The sequence below is a fragment of the Oryx dammah genome, unplaced genomic scaffold, assembly GCF_014754425.2.
Source record: "Oryx dammah isolate SB20612 unplaced genomic scaffold, SCBI_Odam_1.1 HiC_scaffold_25, whole genome shotgun sequence".
Taxonomy (NCBI): domain Eukaryota; kingdom Metazoa; phylum Chordata; class Mammalia; order Artiodactyla; family Bovidae; genus Oryx; species Oryx dammah.
This window is the reverse complement of record NW_024070209.1, coordinates 61,030,350-61,043,659: the sequence shown is the minus strand read 5'-3', so window position 1 is coordinate 61,043,659 and position 13,310 is coordinate 61,030,350. Positions and strand designations below refer to the sequence as shown.

General features: G+C 35.6%; 1 protein-coding gene across 1 annotated transcript in view; it reads left to right on the top strand.

Moving 5' to 3' along the window:
* Positions 1–13,310, top strand: part of LOC120851330 (WD repeat containing planar cell polarity effector) — a 211,973-nt gene that overhangs the window by 18,328 nt on the left and 180,335 nt on the right. Inside the window, exons 2-5 of the mRNA XM_040224029.1 lie at positions 1,181–1,228; positions 2,064–2,102; positions 3,652–3,722; positions 3,997–4,056. Coding sequence (XP_040079963.1) covers positions 1,181–1,228; positions 2,064–2,102; positions 3,652–3,722; positions 3,997–4,056 — 218 coding nt within the window. The remainder of the gene's footprint in view (positions 1–1,180; positions 1,229–2,063; positions 2,103–3,651; positions 3,723–3,996; positions 4,057–13,310) is intronic.

The following is a 13,310-nucleotide window of genomic DNA, read 5'->3' as shown; positions in this document are numbered from 1 at the left end:
TGTATAGTCCGTGGGTTCACAAAGAGTTGAACACAACTGAGCGATTTTCACTCACTTTGTTAAAGTATTATATATGTACTGAAAAGTGTAAAGATTACAAAGATATGTTTTAAACTATCAAAAAGTGAACATACCCATAAAATCTTTACCTAGGTCAAGAAATAAAATATCAGTATCCTAGGAGCCTGACTCATGACCTTTCCCTGGTACTCCTTATTAGATACTGTCAATATAACCAACATAAATAAACTGCACTCTTTAAATTATATGTCTCAATTAGTGGCATAATGAAAAAAATGGAACTTCAGTAAGTATACACGATTGATTATTTTGAAAAACTATATTGGAGTAGTTAATTATACCTTTTTGGGGGAAGTTTTATCCTTCAGTTTGAGAAAGTTCAGAGCAGTCAGTCACTAGGGGGCAGCCTGTACTGCTTCCACTTTAGAAATAGCTATATCCTTTTGTTAGTAACTTGAGTTATTTTGCATGGAAGGAAACATGTTACCTCAAAGAAAGAAGTATTTCAGTGTTCAGAGATAGGAAGAAAATGGACAGTTATTTTATTCTCCTGTAAATTCAGATTCCATGGTTAAATCTCTCTCAGCATCTATCTTTGCTTTTGTAACCCCAGCACAGCATCCTAACTTGAATGGGTTTGGGAGGGTTTTTGAGTCTAAATAAGCTTCAGATAATTTATCCATACCTTCCTTTAACCCTTCCTTTTCTGCAGATTTCCCCCAAATACCCTCCTGGATTCAAGTTAAGTCAGAGGAAAAAAAAAAAAAAAGCCACAACTCAGAATTCTTCTAGCCAGTTTCATTTGGTATTGCTTAGTGGTAGTTCCTTTTGGTAGTGCCCTGTGAAAAATATCAGAGGAAGCTTGAGAGAAAAAAGTTGGTCATCCTTGACTTCTGTTCTTTACCCTTCCTTTCCTCATGCCATTCTAGTTTTGTATATTTCTTTTCTAAGTGGACTGATAAACTTTGCATTTCGTGTGTATCCCTAGAATAGACGAGCCCATGTCAGGATAATTTAAAAGTATTTTATTTCCAGTAACATATAGGTTGCTTCTGTCCTCCTCCCTATCCACCCCCCAACCCTGCCTTACAGTGTGGGTTGGCTTCTCGTTCTCCATAAGTTTTTACTATAATCTAATGTTATTTCTTCCTTTCTATAGATAGAGACATTGGGATCTACCAGTATTATGACAAGAAAGAGCCATCAGGTAAAGCGTCTGTTCTACTGAACAGATTTTTATAAACTTACTATTCTAAATTATAAAATACTGACTTTAAAACTGTTTTTATGCACTTTAAATTCTAGAATTTTGAGAAAGTTTACTCTAATTCTTTAGAAAAATGCTAAAGTTAATATCTGTTTTATATAAAATAAAGCAGTATTGAGAAAATGCTATAGCAGAACATGAAAATTTTCATTTTACTTCTGATTAAACTGATAACTGGACAGTATGTTCTCGTTTTTTTATCACTGTCCCAGTAGAGGGCATTGTTAATGCATGGGTCCCACTCATGCTGGTCTCCCGGATCCTTAACTGATATCTGGAATAGGCATTTCTGAGTGAATGATCAATTTTCTTTATCTGATTAATCCTGTTAATCCCAGAAGTTTCTTGATGGGCCAAAAGGTCTTCCCAGCTAGAGTTACTTCCTGTTTGGTCTCTGTTGAAGTGGAGCTTGTGTGAGCATCCCATGTGCTTAGCTTGGTACTTAATAGGCTGACTTCTTGATTCTGATGACAGACTGAAGTAGCTTCTGTTCTGGGCTCAGTTGCAGTTCCCTTCCCTATCTGATGAGATTGCAAACTCAGGATATTGGCCCACCCGTTGTGTTGTGTAAGCCTTTTCACTTCAAATTTAGGAAATCATCCATGAAATGAAAACATCCAAATTATGGCATTTTCCAACTGCCTTTTTAAAAGTTTAGCATAATTTATTAGTCTCAATAATGTGCATATGCACATATAAAATTAAGTATAATAAAAGTAATTTCCACTTTTTTATCCTTTTTCTAATCTCTCATCTGCTGCAAAATGAGCAACAGATCATGGTAACTTAGAAGAAAAGCAGAGGCTGGCAGAATGTAAGTTTACTTTATATTTTTTTGGAATTATTATAAAACTGGAATTTTAATATCCCTGAAGATTCTGTCTTAAAACATATTTTAAGCTGTCTATACAAATAGGAAATGTTATTCTTTCTATATTTCTTATAAATTTCTCTTGTTTAGGTGCATAAACATATGAGTAAGAATTATATTGTTAGAAATTTCTGATTTAGACCATTGAAATCTCTCTCAACTTTTGGTGAGATATGTGCTTATGTAAAGAGCATAAGCTTATGATATATGCTTATGCATAAGATATATGCTTATGTATTTCTTAATGAACTGCATTTATCTTAATATACTTCAACTAAGTGTACCATGGTTCTGTTAACATTTTATTATCCATATTATACCTAAATTATTGTTTTGTTCTAACCATTGTAAGAAAATAAGATTTGTAATTATTAGTATTAACATTTTATTCTCTCTAGTCTTTACTAATTTCAAATATATAAACATGTTATATATGTAATATGGCTACAGTATAATATGGCTAAAATATGACTGTTTTATTTAGAATATAAGCGGGGCTAAATATTCTACTTGTTCTCATTTTAAATGGTCAAGCTAACATTTAGTTTTTAAAAATACTATATTAGTACCTGTGGCAGAGATTTGAAACTTTTTACATATGCTTTGCACATTGTAAATTATGTTTATAGAAATCATTAATTTACTTAAAACAGCATTCTCCTATAAAAATTTTAATGTCTGTATATATTTTATACTACATATATATGCACATAAAACACATGTGCACACATTTTAAATTGTTTCAGAAAATTCAGAGATGAATTCATTTTTGTGATGAAATAGGTGTCATATCACTGTAATAAATTTATTTTTTAATTCTTTTAAATAGAACTTTTTAGTTTGTTTTAGGCTATCATTGAGATTTTACTAAATAACATTAACTTTTACATAAAGCAAAGGCTTATCATTATTGAATTGTGGTGTAGATTTTAGAGAGAATAATTTTATATAGAAAAGAGCACTATTAGTGTCTAATTTATTAAAATTTAGATTTCCCTCAATTTTATCCTTAATGTGTGATGCTTAATTTTAAATTCATTTTCTGTGTATTATTTTAAAAACTTTATTTCTTTCCTCACTATATTCATTTACTCATAGGAGTTTTCAGATCTGAAAGATTATTTGCCGAGTTTAGAATTTCTTTTGTATTGAATTTTTAAATTAATTATATGAAAATAAATTTGCTTCTATGGTAAAGAGTGGATCATTAACTGTTATGTACTAGGTTCACGAGCTTCAGAAACTTTCCCAGGGATTCTCTGAGCATTGTTAGTTGTCATCATAAAATTATGATCCTGGAGATTGTTTTGTGGTAAAAATCCTGTTTCTATGACAAAGCCTTTCAAAGGACTATCATTTGATGATGGAAATGAAGGCTACTTCCTTTCAATTAAGGAAATGTTTTATTTTAATCTTCCTAAGGCACACTGCTCAGCAGAGTTTCCTTTTTAAATCTTGTTCAGCTAATTGTAGTACATGTTTTGTTTTCCAGCACGAGATTTTCCATGGACGCTCAAAAACAGACGCCCAGAAAAACTTCGAGACTCACTCAAGGAGTTGGAGGTATCTTTCCAAAAGTTTCAAAAATGGCAATGAACAAATATGTTTTAAAACATCTTTCAACAGCTTTAATTTTCATAAAGGATCAACTCTCCTGGTGATGATAGTGTTGCTTTTGTCCAGTGAGGAGTTCCAAAACAGTTGCATCTTTGTGTGGCATGCTGGTGTATATATATATATATATTTTTTTTTTTTTTGCTTGCGAATCAGAAGCATTTTAACTGATAATGACAATGTGTATAGCCAACTGCAGTCTTCCTTTTTCTGTTTTCTTCAGGAGCTGATGCAAAACAGTCAGTGTGTGCTGAGCAAATGGAAGAACAAATATGTCTGTCAGGTAAAAAGGCTTGACATGCTTTCGCAGTGTTTAACCAATGGAGCTGAAAACTATGCAGTAATTGGTATTCTTGTGTTATGATAGGTAATGGACATAAACTTTTCAGGAGCAGGTATTTCATAGTTTGAATTCTAGTCATTCTAGAACTAACATTTGATTGACTCAGGCTGCCTCATTAATGAGTATATTTGTACTGACACTATAAGCACGAATAACCATCTTTTCAAATGGTATTTTTTGTCATAGATTTAATCATATTTTTGAATGAAGGTGACACTGAGGGACAAAAAGTTTTTTGACCAGTCTTGTAAGCATTTGTGCACAGCATGCTTATGGAAATTGACAAGCAGACTAGCATTAGACCTAACATAAGACATTTGCTGTTACTTTTCGAATCCTCTAAGCTGCACTGTTTAATGTGGTAGCCAGTAGTCACCTGTGGCTATTTAAATATAAATTTAAACTAATTAAAAATTCAGTTCCTCAGTTGCACTACCCACATTTTAAGTGCTCAGTCACCAAGTGATATAACTACAGAGCATTTCCATCATGTAATGTTCTTTGGGATAGCACTTAGAGCCTGGACAAGGTGAGGCACATGTTGAATGGGTCTAGATTCAGGACATAATAATCACTTGTCCATTGATCACAAAATAATAGACAAATGTCTCAGCTGTATCAATAGGCTTAAAAAATACTATCTGCCTGGAAAAATGTTACTTGCTTATGATAAAAATCATTAGTCATATTCTACACATACATGTAGTTGAAGTTACATCAGTACTACTCGTAATTATAGCTATTTTATGGAATTAAATATCCTGTATCAACTCAAATTCTTAGTTGTTTACAATGTGATTTCCATATTTTAGGTCTGACTACTCTTGTTTGAAGTTTAGACCTGTGGCTCTATCCATAAATCTACAACATTGAATTTGCAGTAATTACAAACTTATCTTAATCTACTATTTAAGTGAGTATAGACTTTCATTTTAGTGGACTCTAATGTGTCCTCATTTTTTGTTTAAACTAGTCTCCTTTAGGGGCTTCCAAGGTTAAAGCATCTGCCTGCAATGCAGGAGACATGGGTTCGATCCCTGGGTCGGGAAGATCCCCTGGAGAAGGAAATGGCAACCCACTCCAGTGTTCTTGTCTGGAGAATCCCACGGACGGAGGAGCCTGGTGGGCTACAGTCCATGGGGTCACAAAGAGTCGGACACGACTGAGCGACTTCACTTTCACTAACTTTCAGTCTCCTTTTACTCACAAAAGTGACTTTAGTTACCTCCTCAACCATCACAATTACTACTTTCCAGAGACTTTTTAAAAAGCTGAATTAATATTTTAGAATCATAATACTTCTTAAAATAAACTTAGGATATTGTTGACAAGGATGAAATTATTTAAAAATTCATAATTTGTTTTCATAAAAGTTTTAATCAAACTTTAAAACTTGAATACAAAATATGTACCAGAAAGTTGTAAATTTAGTACAATTCAAATTGTACTTCTCAATGTCGTTACTCACTTTAAAAGCTGGTTCAAAATTCTTTGACTGGAGGGCAAGCCTACCACCTATAGCAAGAGGTGTGTCTCATGGCCTCCACCCTTACCATTGCACAGGTAAGTTGGAACTTGTCAGGCATCTTAAAATATGCAGCGGAGCATCCCAGTAGGCAATACTTTTTAAATAGACTTTAATGTATTTTAATTTAATAAACAGGTTTGTGTGTACATTTGTATGGGAGAATAGGAAGAGGGATATTCCTCACTGCTGAATTAATTCAACTCAGAAAATGAATTTACATGATAGAATATATATAAAATTACCATTGTAATTTACAGCAACCTGATAATACTGATTTCTTAGGCCATTGTACCAATGAGTCTGCTTTTAACACTTCTAATGGAACTTATCTTTATGTTCTGTCATATTTTGTAATTTCTTTCTATGATAAGATATTCTTTAAATAAACCTTTTAATATCAGCACATCTTTGGTGTAATATATTTCAACAAGATAACTTGATCTTTACTCTGCCCACAAGTCCAGGTTAGTCTCCACATCATTAAAGCCTATTTTTAAAATTTTATTTATTTATTTTAATTGGAGGATAATTACTTTACAATCTCGTGATGGTTTTTGCCATACATCAGTAGAATCGGCCATAGGTATTCATGTGTCCCTTCCATCCTGAACTCCCTCCCACCCTCCTCCACATCCTATCTCTTCAGATTGTCACAGAGCACCAGCTTTGGGTGCCCTGCCTCATCCATCAAACTCACACTGGTTATGTGTTTTACATATGGTAATGTATATGTTTCAAATCATGCCACCCTCTCCTTTTAGGGCCTTTGAAGGACCTCCTAACATTATCCACCCACTTCCTCAGTTTCTAGACAGGACTATTGGCTAGGTCTTCTGAAAATATGTTTGTCTTATTCTTAAAGATCTCTAGTAGGACAGTAAATTAAAAATTTGGTGTTCAAGCTAAATTTTCAGAAGGATCCCCTTAACCTTTCGTTAGTTGGAAAATAAGCAAACCATCTCTACAGACTCTCCGGGGGGTCCCCTTTTTTGTGCATCATCCAGTGTGGTGACTCTAAAGATAACCTGAGCTTTAATTTTTATTAATAATTTCTTCATGTATTTAACCCTAAAATGGCAGCAGTTGACCACAACATAGTATTCTCTAGAAGAACTGGGAAAAAGTTCCTCGGTGTCATGGTGCTAAACGTAGTTTCTGACTGCGGCCACTCCTTGACGAATGTAAATCTTTTAGCCCCACCTGCCCCTTTTCCCCAGGAAAGGGTCAGCTTTAGGCTGTATAGGGTTTCTCATGGTTATCTTCTTTTCAAGGGATCCTTATTTCTTCAAAAGATTCAATTGTTCGGGATTTAGCAAGGCATCTACAACAACATAATTTCAGAAGATGCAATCTGAGCCTGGATTTTCCCCTCTGATGAATGTTTTTCTCTTTTTTAATAGGTTATCATTATTATCAAAGCTAAGTTCATGTTGTTGATTCAGTGACACATAAATTATACCATTTAAAACTAATTCCTTCTACTTGTAAATTCAGAACAGTTTATAAATCTAGACTTACTTATACATATGTTCTTTATGAAATTGTCTTTTGAAGTTGGTTTTTCAGACTGTACCTAATGCTAGTTTGAAATGAATAAAAAGTGAGACATAATTTAGAGTTGTAGTTTTACTGGCTATCACATATATTTCTCATTGTTTTTATGGTCTCCTAAAATTATTTTGAGAAAATGCTTAATAATTTCCTGCTTTTTATTTCTTAATCCACTTTCCAAACTATTCTTAGGGCATACTTAGTTTCAGCATTAATATACTATTGTACACTGCTGAGGTGAAATTTTTAGTTCCTTAAATTGTTCTTTAAGTCACATTCATGTATTCAGATTACTACATAAGTAGTTAAAAGCAATATAATCATTAAGATAGATTTAGCTTCATGTATATTGATTTTAGATTTAATTGTTTAAATCATATATATACATTTGACTATAAAAGTATGATATAGTCATCTTCACCTGATTTCTTTCTATATTTATTTGACATTTCCAGATACAATTTTAAAATGCCAAGATAGTTTTCTTTTTAAGTTCTTATAATGAATTACTTGACAGGCTATGTAAAAGTAGAAATTATTTTCCAAGCCTTTCACAGATGAACTGTGACCTTATGGAGCTCATTTAATCATGACTTCCTCAGTTGTAGAATGTATCATTACCTGCTCTTTCATTTCAACAACTTGTATGAAAACCAATTTTTGTTTTGTCATAATATAATAATTGACAAACCATGGTTTTAAGTTACAATTATTAGTAATAGCATTTTATTTATAACAAAACCCATCACACAGTATTTACTGACAGGCACTTTAGTGCCACCATTGTGGGAGGCAATAAAAATGTGTATAAAGTGTGAGCTGAGTTCCCAGCATAATCTAGTCAAGGAAAAGAGATATATAAAATCACTAGGATGCTAGTGAGTGCTGAGTTGTATGATACTAAGTTAAAAAGATGGTAAGAATTTCCATGTTGATATTTGGTAGAAATCAACACAATACTGTAAAGCAATTATCCTTCAATTAAAAATAAATACTTTTTTTAAAAAGTAAGAATTTAGAGAAAGCACAGAGATTAACCTGACAGTTGGGATGTAGGCTAAAACATGAAACCCAGAGGTGGTTTGTACAAAGGGCAAATGAAATGCGATAATTATTTTCTGAAAACAACAAACTAGGGGGTTTCTGGACTTGAAGATGCCAAGCAGAAAGTAGAAGTAAGATGCCCAGGCCGAAAATAACAGAGATTAACTTAAGAGTCTGTATCTGGAATAGTGAGATCTTCCCCAGCTCCTTCCCTCCTCCAGCACTGAGGCTTATATCTCACTGTAACTTAGAGGATCCTTCTCTAACGAAATAGATTATTACTCCCACCCAGTTCAGTTCAGTTACTCAGTCATGTCCGACTCTTTGTGACCCCATGGACTGCAGCACACCAGGCTTCCCTGTCCATCACCAACTCCTGGAGCTTTCTCAAACTCATGTCCATTGAGTCGGTGATGTCATCCAGCCATCTCATCTTCTGTTGTCCCCTTCTCCTCCTGACTTCAATCTTTGCCAGCATCAGGGTGTTTTTCAAGGAGTCAGTTCTTTGCATCAGGTGGCCAAAGTATTGGAGTTTCAGCTTCAACATAAGTCCTTTCCATTGAATATTCAGGACTGATTTCCTTTAGGATAGACTGGTTGGATCTCCTTGCTGTCCAAGAGACTCTCAAGAGCCTCCTCCAGCACCACAATTCAAAAGCATCAATTCTTCGGCACTCAGCTTTCTTTATAGTCCAACTCTCACATCCATACATGACTACTGGAAAAAGCATAACTCTGACTAGACGGACCTTGGTGGGCATAGTACTGTCTCTGCTTTTTAATATGTTGTCTAGGTTGGTCATAACCTTGCTTCAAAGGAGCAAGTGTCATTTAATTTCATGGCTACAGTCACAATCTGCAGTCATTTTGGAGCTCCCCAAAATAAAAGTCTGTCACTGTTTCCATTGTTTCCCCATCTATTTACCATGAAGTAATGGGACCAGATGCCATGATCTTAGTTTTCTGAATGTTGAGTTTTAAGCCAAGTTTTTCATTCTCCTCTTTCACCCTCATTAAGAGGGTTTTAGTTCCTCTTTACTTTCTGTCATTTGAGTGGAATCATCTGTATATCTGAGGTTGTTGATTTTTCTTCTGGCAATCTTGATTCCAGCTTGTAATTTATCCCGGCCTTTCTCATGATGTACTCCAAATATAAGTTAAATAAACAGGGTGACAGTATACAGCCTTTTTGTATTTCTTTCCCAATTTTGAACCAGTCAGTTCCATTATGGTTCTATAGACAGAACTAAATTCAGGGAATTAAAGTTAATTCCCACAGAGAAATAAGAGAAGTTCTTGAATTTTTGAAACAAGAATTGGCTGCTATTTGAAAAATGAATACTCAAGGAAAAGGAAAGAAGCTGTTGCAAATGAAAAATATGACAGCATAGTTAGAAAAACTAATAGAAGAATTGAAAGATAAAATTATTAGTAAAATATCCCTATAATGCAGAACAGAGTGACAAAAGAACATAGTAGTGAACAGTAGGCAATATAAAATAGAAGAATTAGAGTAGCAGGTCAGAAGGTCCAATATCTTACTCATGATAGAAAATAGGGAAGAAACGAACAACAAAAATGATAAAAGAAAATTTCCCAGAACTGGAGGATGTTTGTTTCCAGTTTGAAAGGACCCAGCGGTTGAAAAAGATTAATATCAAGGTCTATTTTGTGAATTTTAGAAAACCAAAGTTAAAGAGAAGATCCAAAAAGTTTTCACAGTAAAAAGAGTAAAACAAAGTACATACAAAAGAATGGGAATCAGACATGACTACTCAATAGCAACACAAGGAGTTAAAAGACTGGAATCGAAATTCTGAAGTGAAGTGATCTTTAGCCCAGAATTCTATTTCTAGAATTCCAAACTGACATTCAAGCAAAGACATTTTCAGGCTAGTTAGTGCTCAAAAAATCTTGCCTACCTGCCATGCATTTTTTTCTCAGGAAGTTATTGGAAGATATGCTTTTCTAAAGCAACAGAATGAACCAAGAAACAAAGTTCTTAGGATCCAGGAAATAGAGAAAGTTACACAGAAGAGAAGTGAAGAGAAATCTTAGGATGACTGTGCCTTAGGCCTAGAGAGCAGCTGGTCCAAATTAGGGCAGGATATAGAAGGTTCTCATAGCGATGTTGGAGGGAGGGAAGAAAAGGAACTGATAGATCTGATATCTGATGTGATCTAGGAGAATTAATAATAGTAACATTTAATAAGAGATAAAATATATAGGATAATTAAATATTACTGATAAAAATCAGTAAGTAATGATTAATGGAAGAAATAACGTATGTGGAAGACATTGCTAGCTGCTTGTCCAATATCCATTTGTCTTATGAACCGACCCTATTGTTCAGAGTGGCAAAATGACCAACTTAAAGTACTTAGCTTCCCTGTTGCTTTTGAAACTAGAGGTGACCCAAGGAGGCACTTTTGGCCAGAGTAAGCAGAGGTCACTGGTAGGTTTTACAAGAAAGCTTTCTTTTTTAAAAGTAACATTTCAGTGTTTTAAAATCAGAATTAATGCTCCCCCTAAAGACTTATAATGAGCAAAATGTCAGAATTTTAAAGAAAGATTGCACGTTTTACCAACTTTTTCTATTGCCTGGGACTTCCAGGCTCCACAGAGCACTGCCATTCACTGCCTCCTATGAGGGAAGAGTAGGACATTCAAATTAGAGCTATCATTTTCCACAGACCACTGCCCCATCCAAAAATATGTCTTCAGCAGGCTGAGACATTTGAAATTCCTCTACTGCTCATTTTTGGTATGAGAAGTTCTCACGTGTGCTATGGAACATGTTCAGAAGTTAAGTCTTTAAGATGTTAACAATAAAATGTCCACCCACTGACCCACTAACAGCTTACAGAAAAGCAAAATATTGTATAAATATTGCATTCTTTAAATGCATTTTTACATATAAAATACATGTACTTACTATACGTATGTATTATGCTAGACTCAACAGGGATGTGCCTCTTCAACTTTTGCTCTTGGAGTCTGGATCTGAGATATGCCTGAAGGGGCCGGCTTTTTAACCATTCTTTCACTCAAGGCATATATATATTTAGTGCCTACTGTATGCCAGATAGAATTCTCATTGCTGGGGATGCCAGTGAATAATGAAACAGATGAAAATGACCATTGTTCCTATTCCCCTGTAGCTTAAGTTCTAATAGGGCAGACAATCAAGAAAAGGGGGATAAGTAACATTTTGAGTATATAATTCAGTTGCTCAGTCATGTCTGACTCTTTGCGACCCCATGAACCGCAGCACGCCAGGCCTCCGTCTCTACCACCAACTCCCAGAGTCCACCCAAACCCGTGTCCATTGAGTTGGTGATGCCATCCAACCATCTCATCCTCTGTCGTCCCCTTCTCCTCCTGCCCTCAATCTTTCCCAGCATCAGGGTCTTTTCAAATGAGTCAGTTCTTTGCATCAGGTGGCCAAAGTATTGGAGTTTCAGCTTCAACATCAGTCCTTCCAAAGAACATCCAGGACTGATCTCCTTCAAAATGGACTGGTTGGATCTCCTTGCAGTCCAAGGGACTCTCAAGAGTCTTCTCCAACACCACAGTTCAAAAGCACCAATTCTTTGGTGCTCAGTTTTCTTTATAGTCCAACTCTCACATCCATACATGACCACAGGAAAAACCATAGCCTTGACTAGACGGACCTTTGTTGGCAAAGTAATGTCTCTGCTTTTTATTTTTATTTATTTATTTATTTTTTGTCTCTGCTTTTTAATATGCTGTCTAGGTTGGTCATGACCTAGTGAATAGTGAAACACACTAGCACAGAGACTGAGAGCACAGACTTTGGAGCCAGACCTCCTGGACTCAAGCCCTACCTCTGCTGCTCTCTTCCTGCAAGACCTTGGGCAAATTCCTTAGGCTTTCAGGCCTCTGTTTTTGTTTTGTTTCTTTTTTTCCAGGTTCGTGCATGTTGTTTATTTATTTATTTACAATTCTGTATTGGTTTTGCCATACATTGACATGAATCCACCACAGGTGAACATGAGTTCCCAACCCTGAACTCCCCTCCCACCATCCTCCTCATATCATCTGTCTGGGTCACCCCAGTGCACCAGCCCCAAGCATCGTGTATCCTGTATCGAACCTAGGCTAGCAATTCGTTTCTTACCTGATAGTATACATGTTTCAATGCCATTCTCCCAAATCATCCCACCCTCTCCCTCTCTGTACGTTAGGGATAACAGTTGTACTGTTACCTCTTGGGATTAAGTGGGAGGATGACCATGAAGATCTGAGAAGAGCACTCAGCCTCTAGTGTGTGTTACGTAAATGTCAGTGATCACTAGTTGCGTGTGCCGGGTGCTGTGCTGGTCACTGTCACATCTGTCTTTCATCATGTTTCCTCCATCTCCTCTGCCCCATTTCACATACTTGTCAGAGTGAACTTTTCTAGTACCAATCATGGTCCTTCCATAGCTCCCCTTTGCCTGCAGATTCATGCTTAAGAGAATGTGTCCTAGAGCCTGTTTGTCTGGTCCAAATACCTACTAGTTGTATGACTTTGGATAAGCTACTTAATCTCTCGATGCCTCATTATCTTCATTTGGAAAAATGGAGATATTAATCATACCTCAGAGGGTTGTTGTGAGGATTTTAAAAGGATGATGAATATAAAATACAAAAAATATACTTCACACAGAATAAGTGCTCAAAACATTAGCTATCGTTATTATTGCAGTTTAAAGGCATCAGGCATCAATTCTTTGGCATTCTGCATTCTTTATGGTCCAGTTCTCACAACTGTACGTAACCACTGGGAAGACCATCAGTTCAGTTCAGTTGCTCAGTCATGTCAACTCTTTGCAGTCCCATGGACTGCAGCATGCCAGACCTCCCTGTCCATCACCAACTCCTGGAGTTTACCCAGACTCATGTCCATTGAGTCAGTAATGCCATCTAACCATCTCATCCTCTGTCATCCCCTTCTCCTTCTGCCTTCAATCTTTCCTAGCATCAGGGTCTTCTCAAATAAGTCAGTTCTTCCCATCAGGTGCCCAAAGTATTGGAGTTTCAACTTCAAAATCAGTCCTTCCAATGA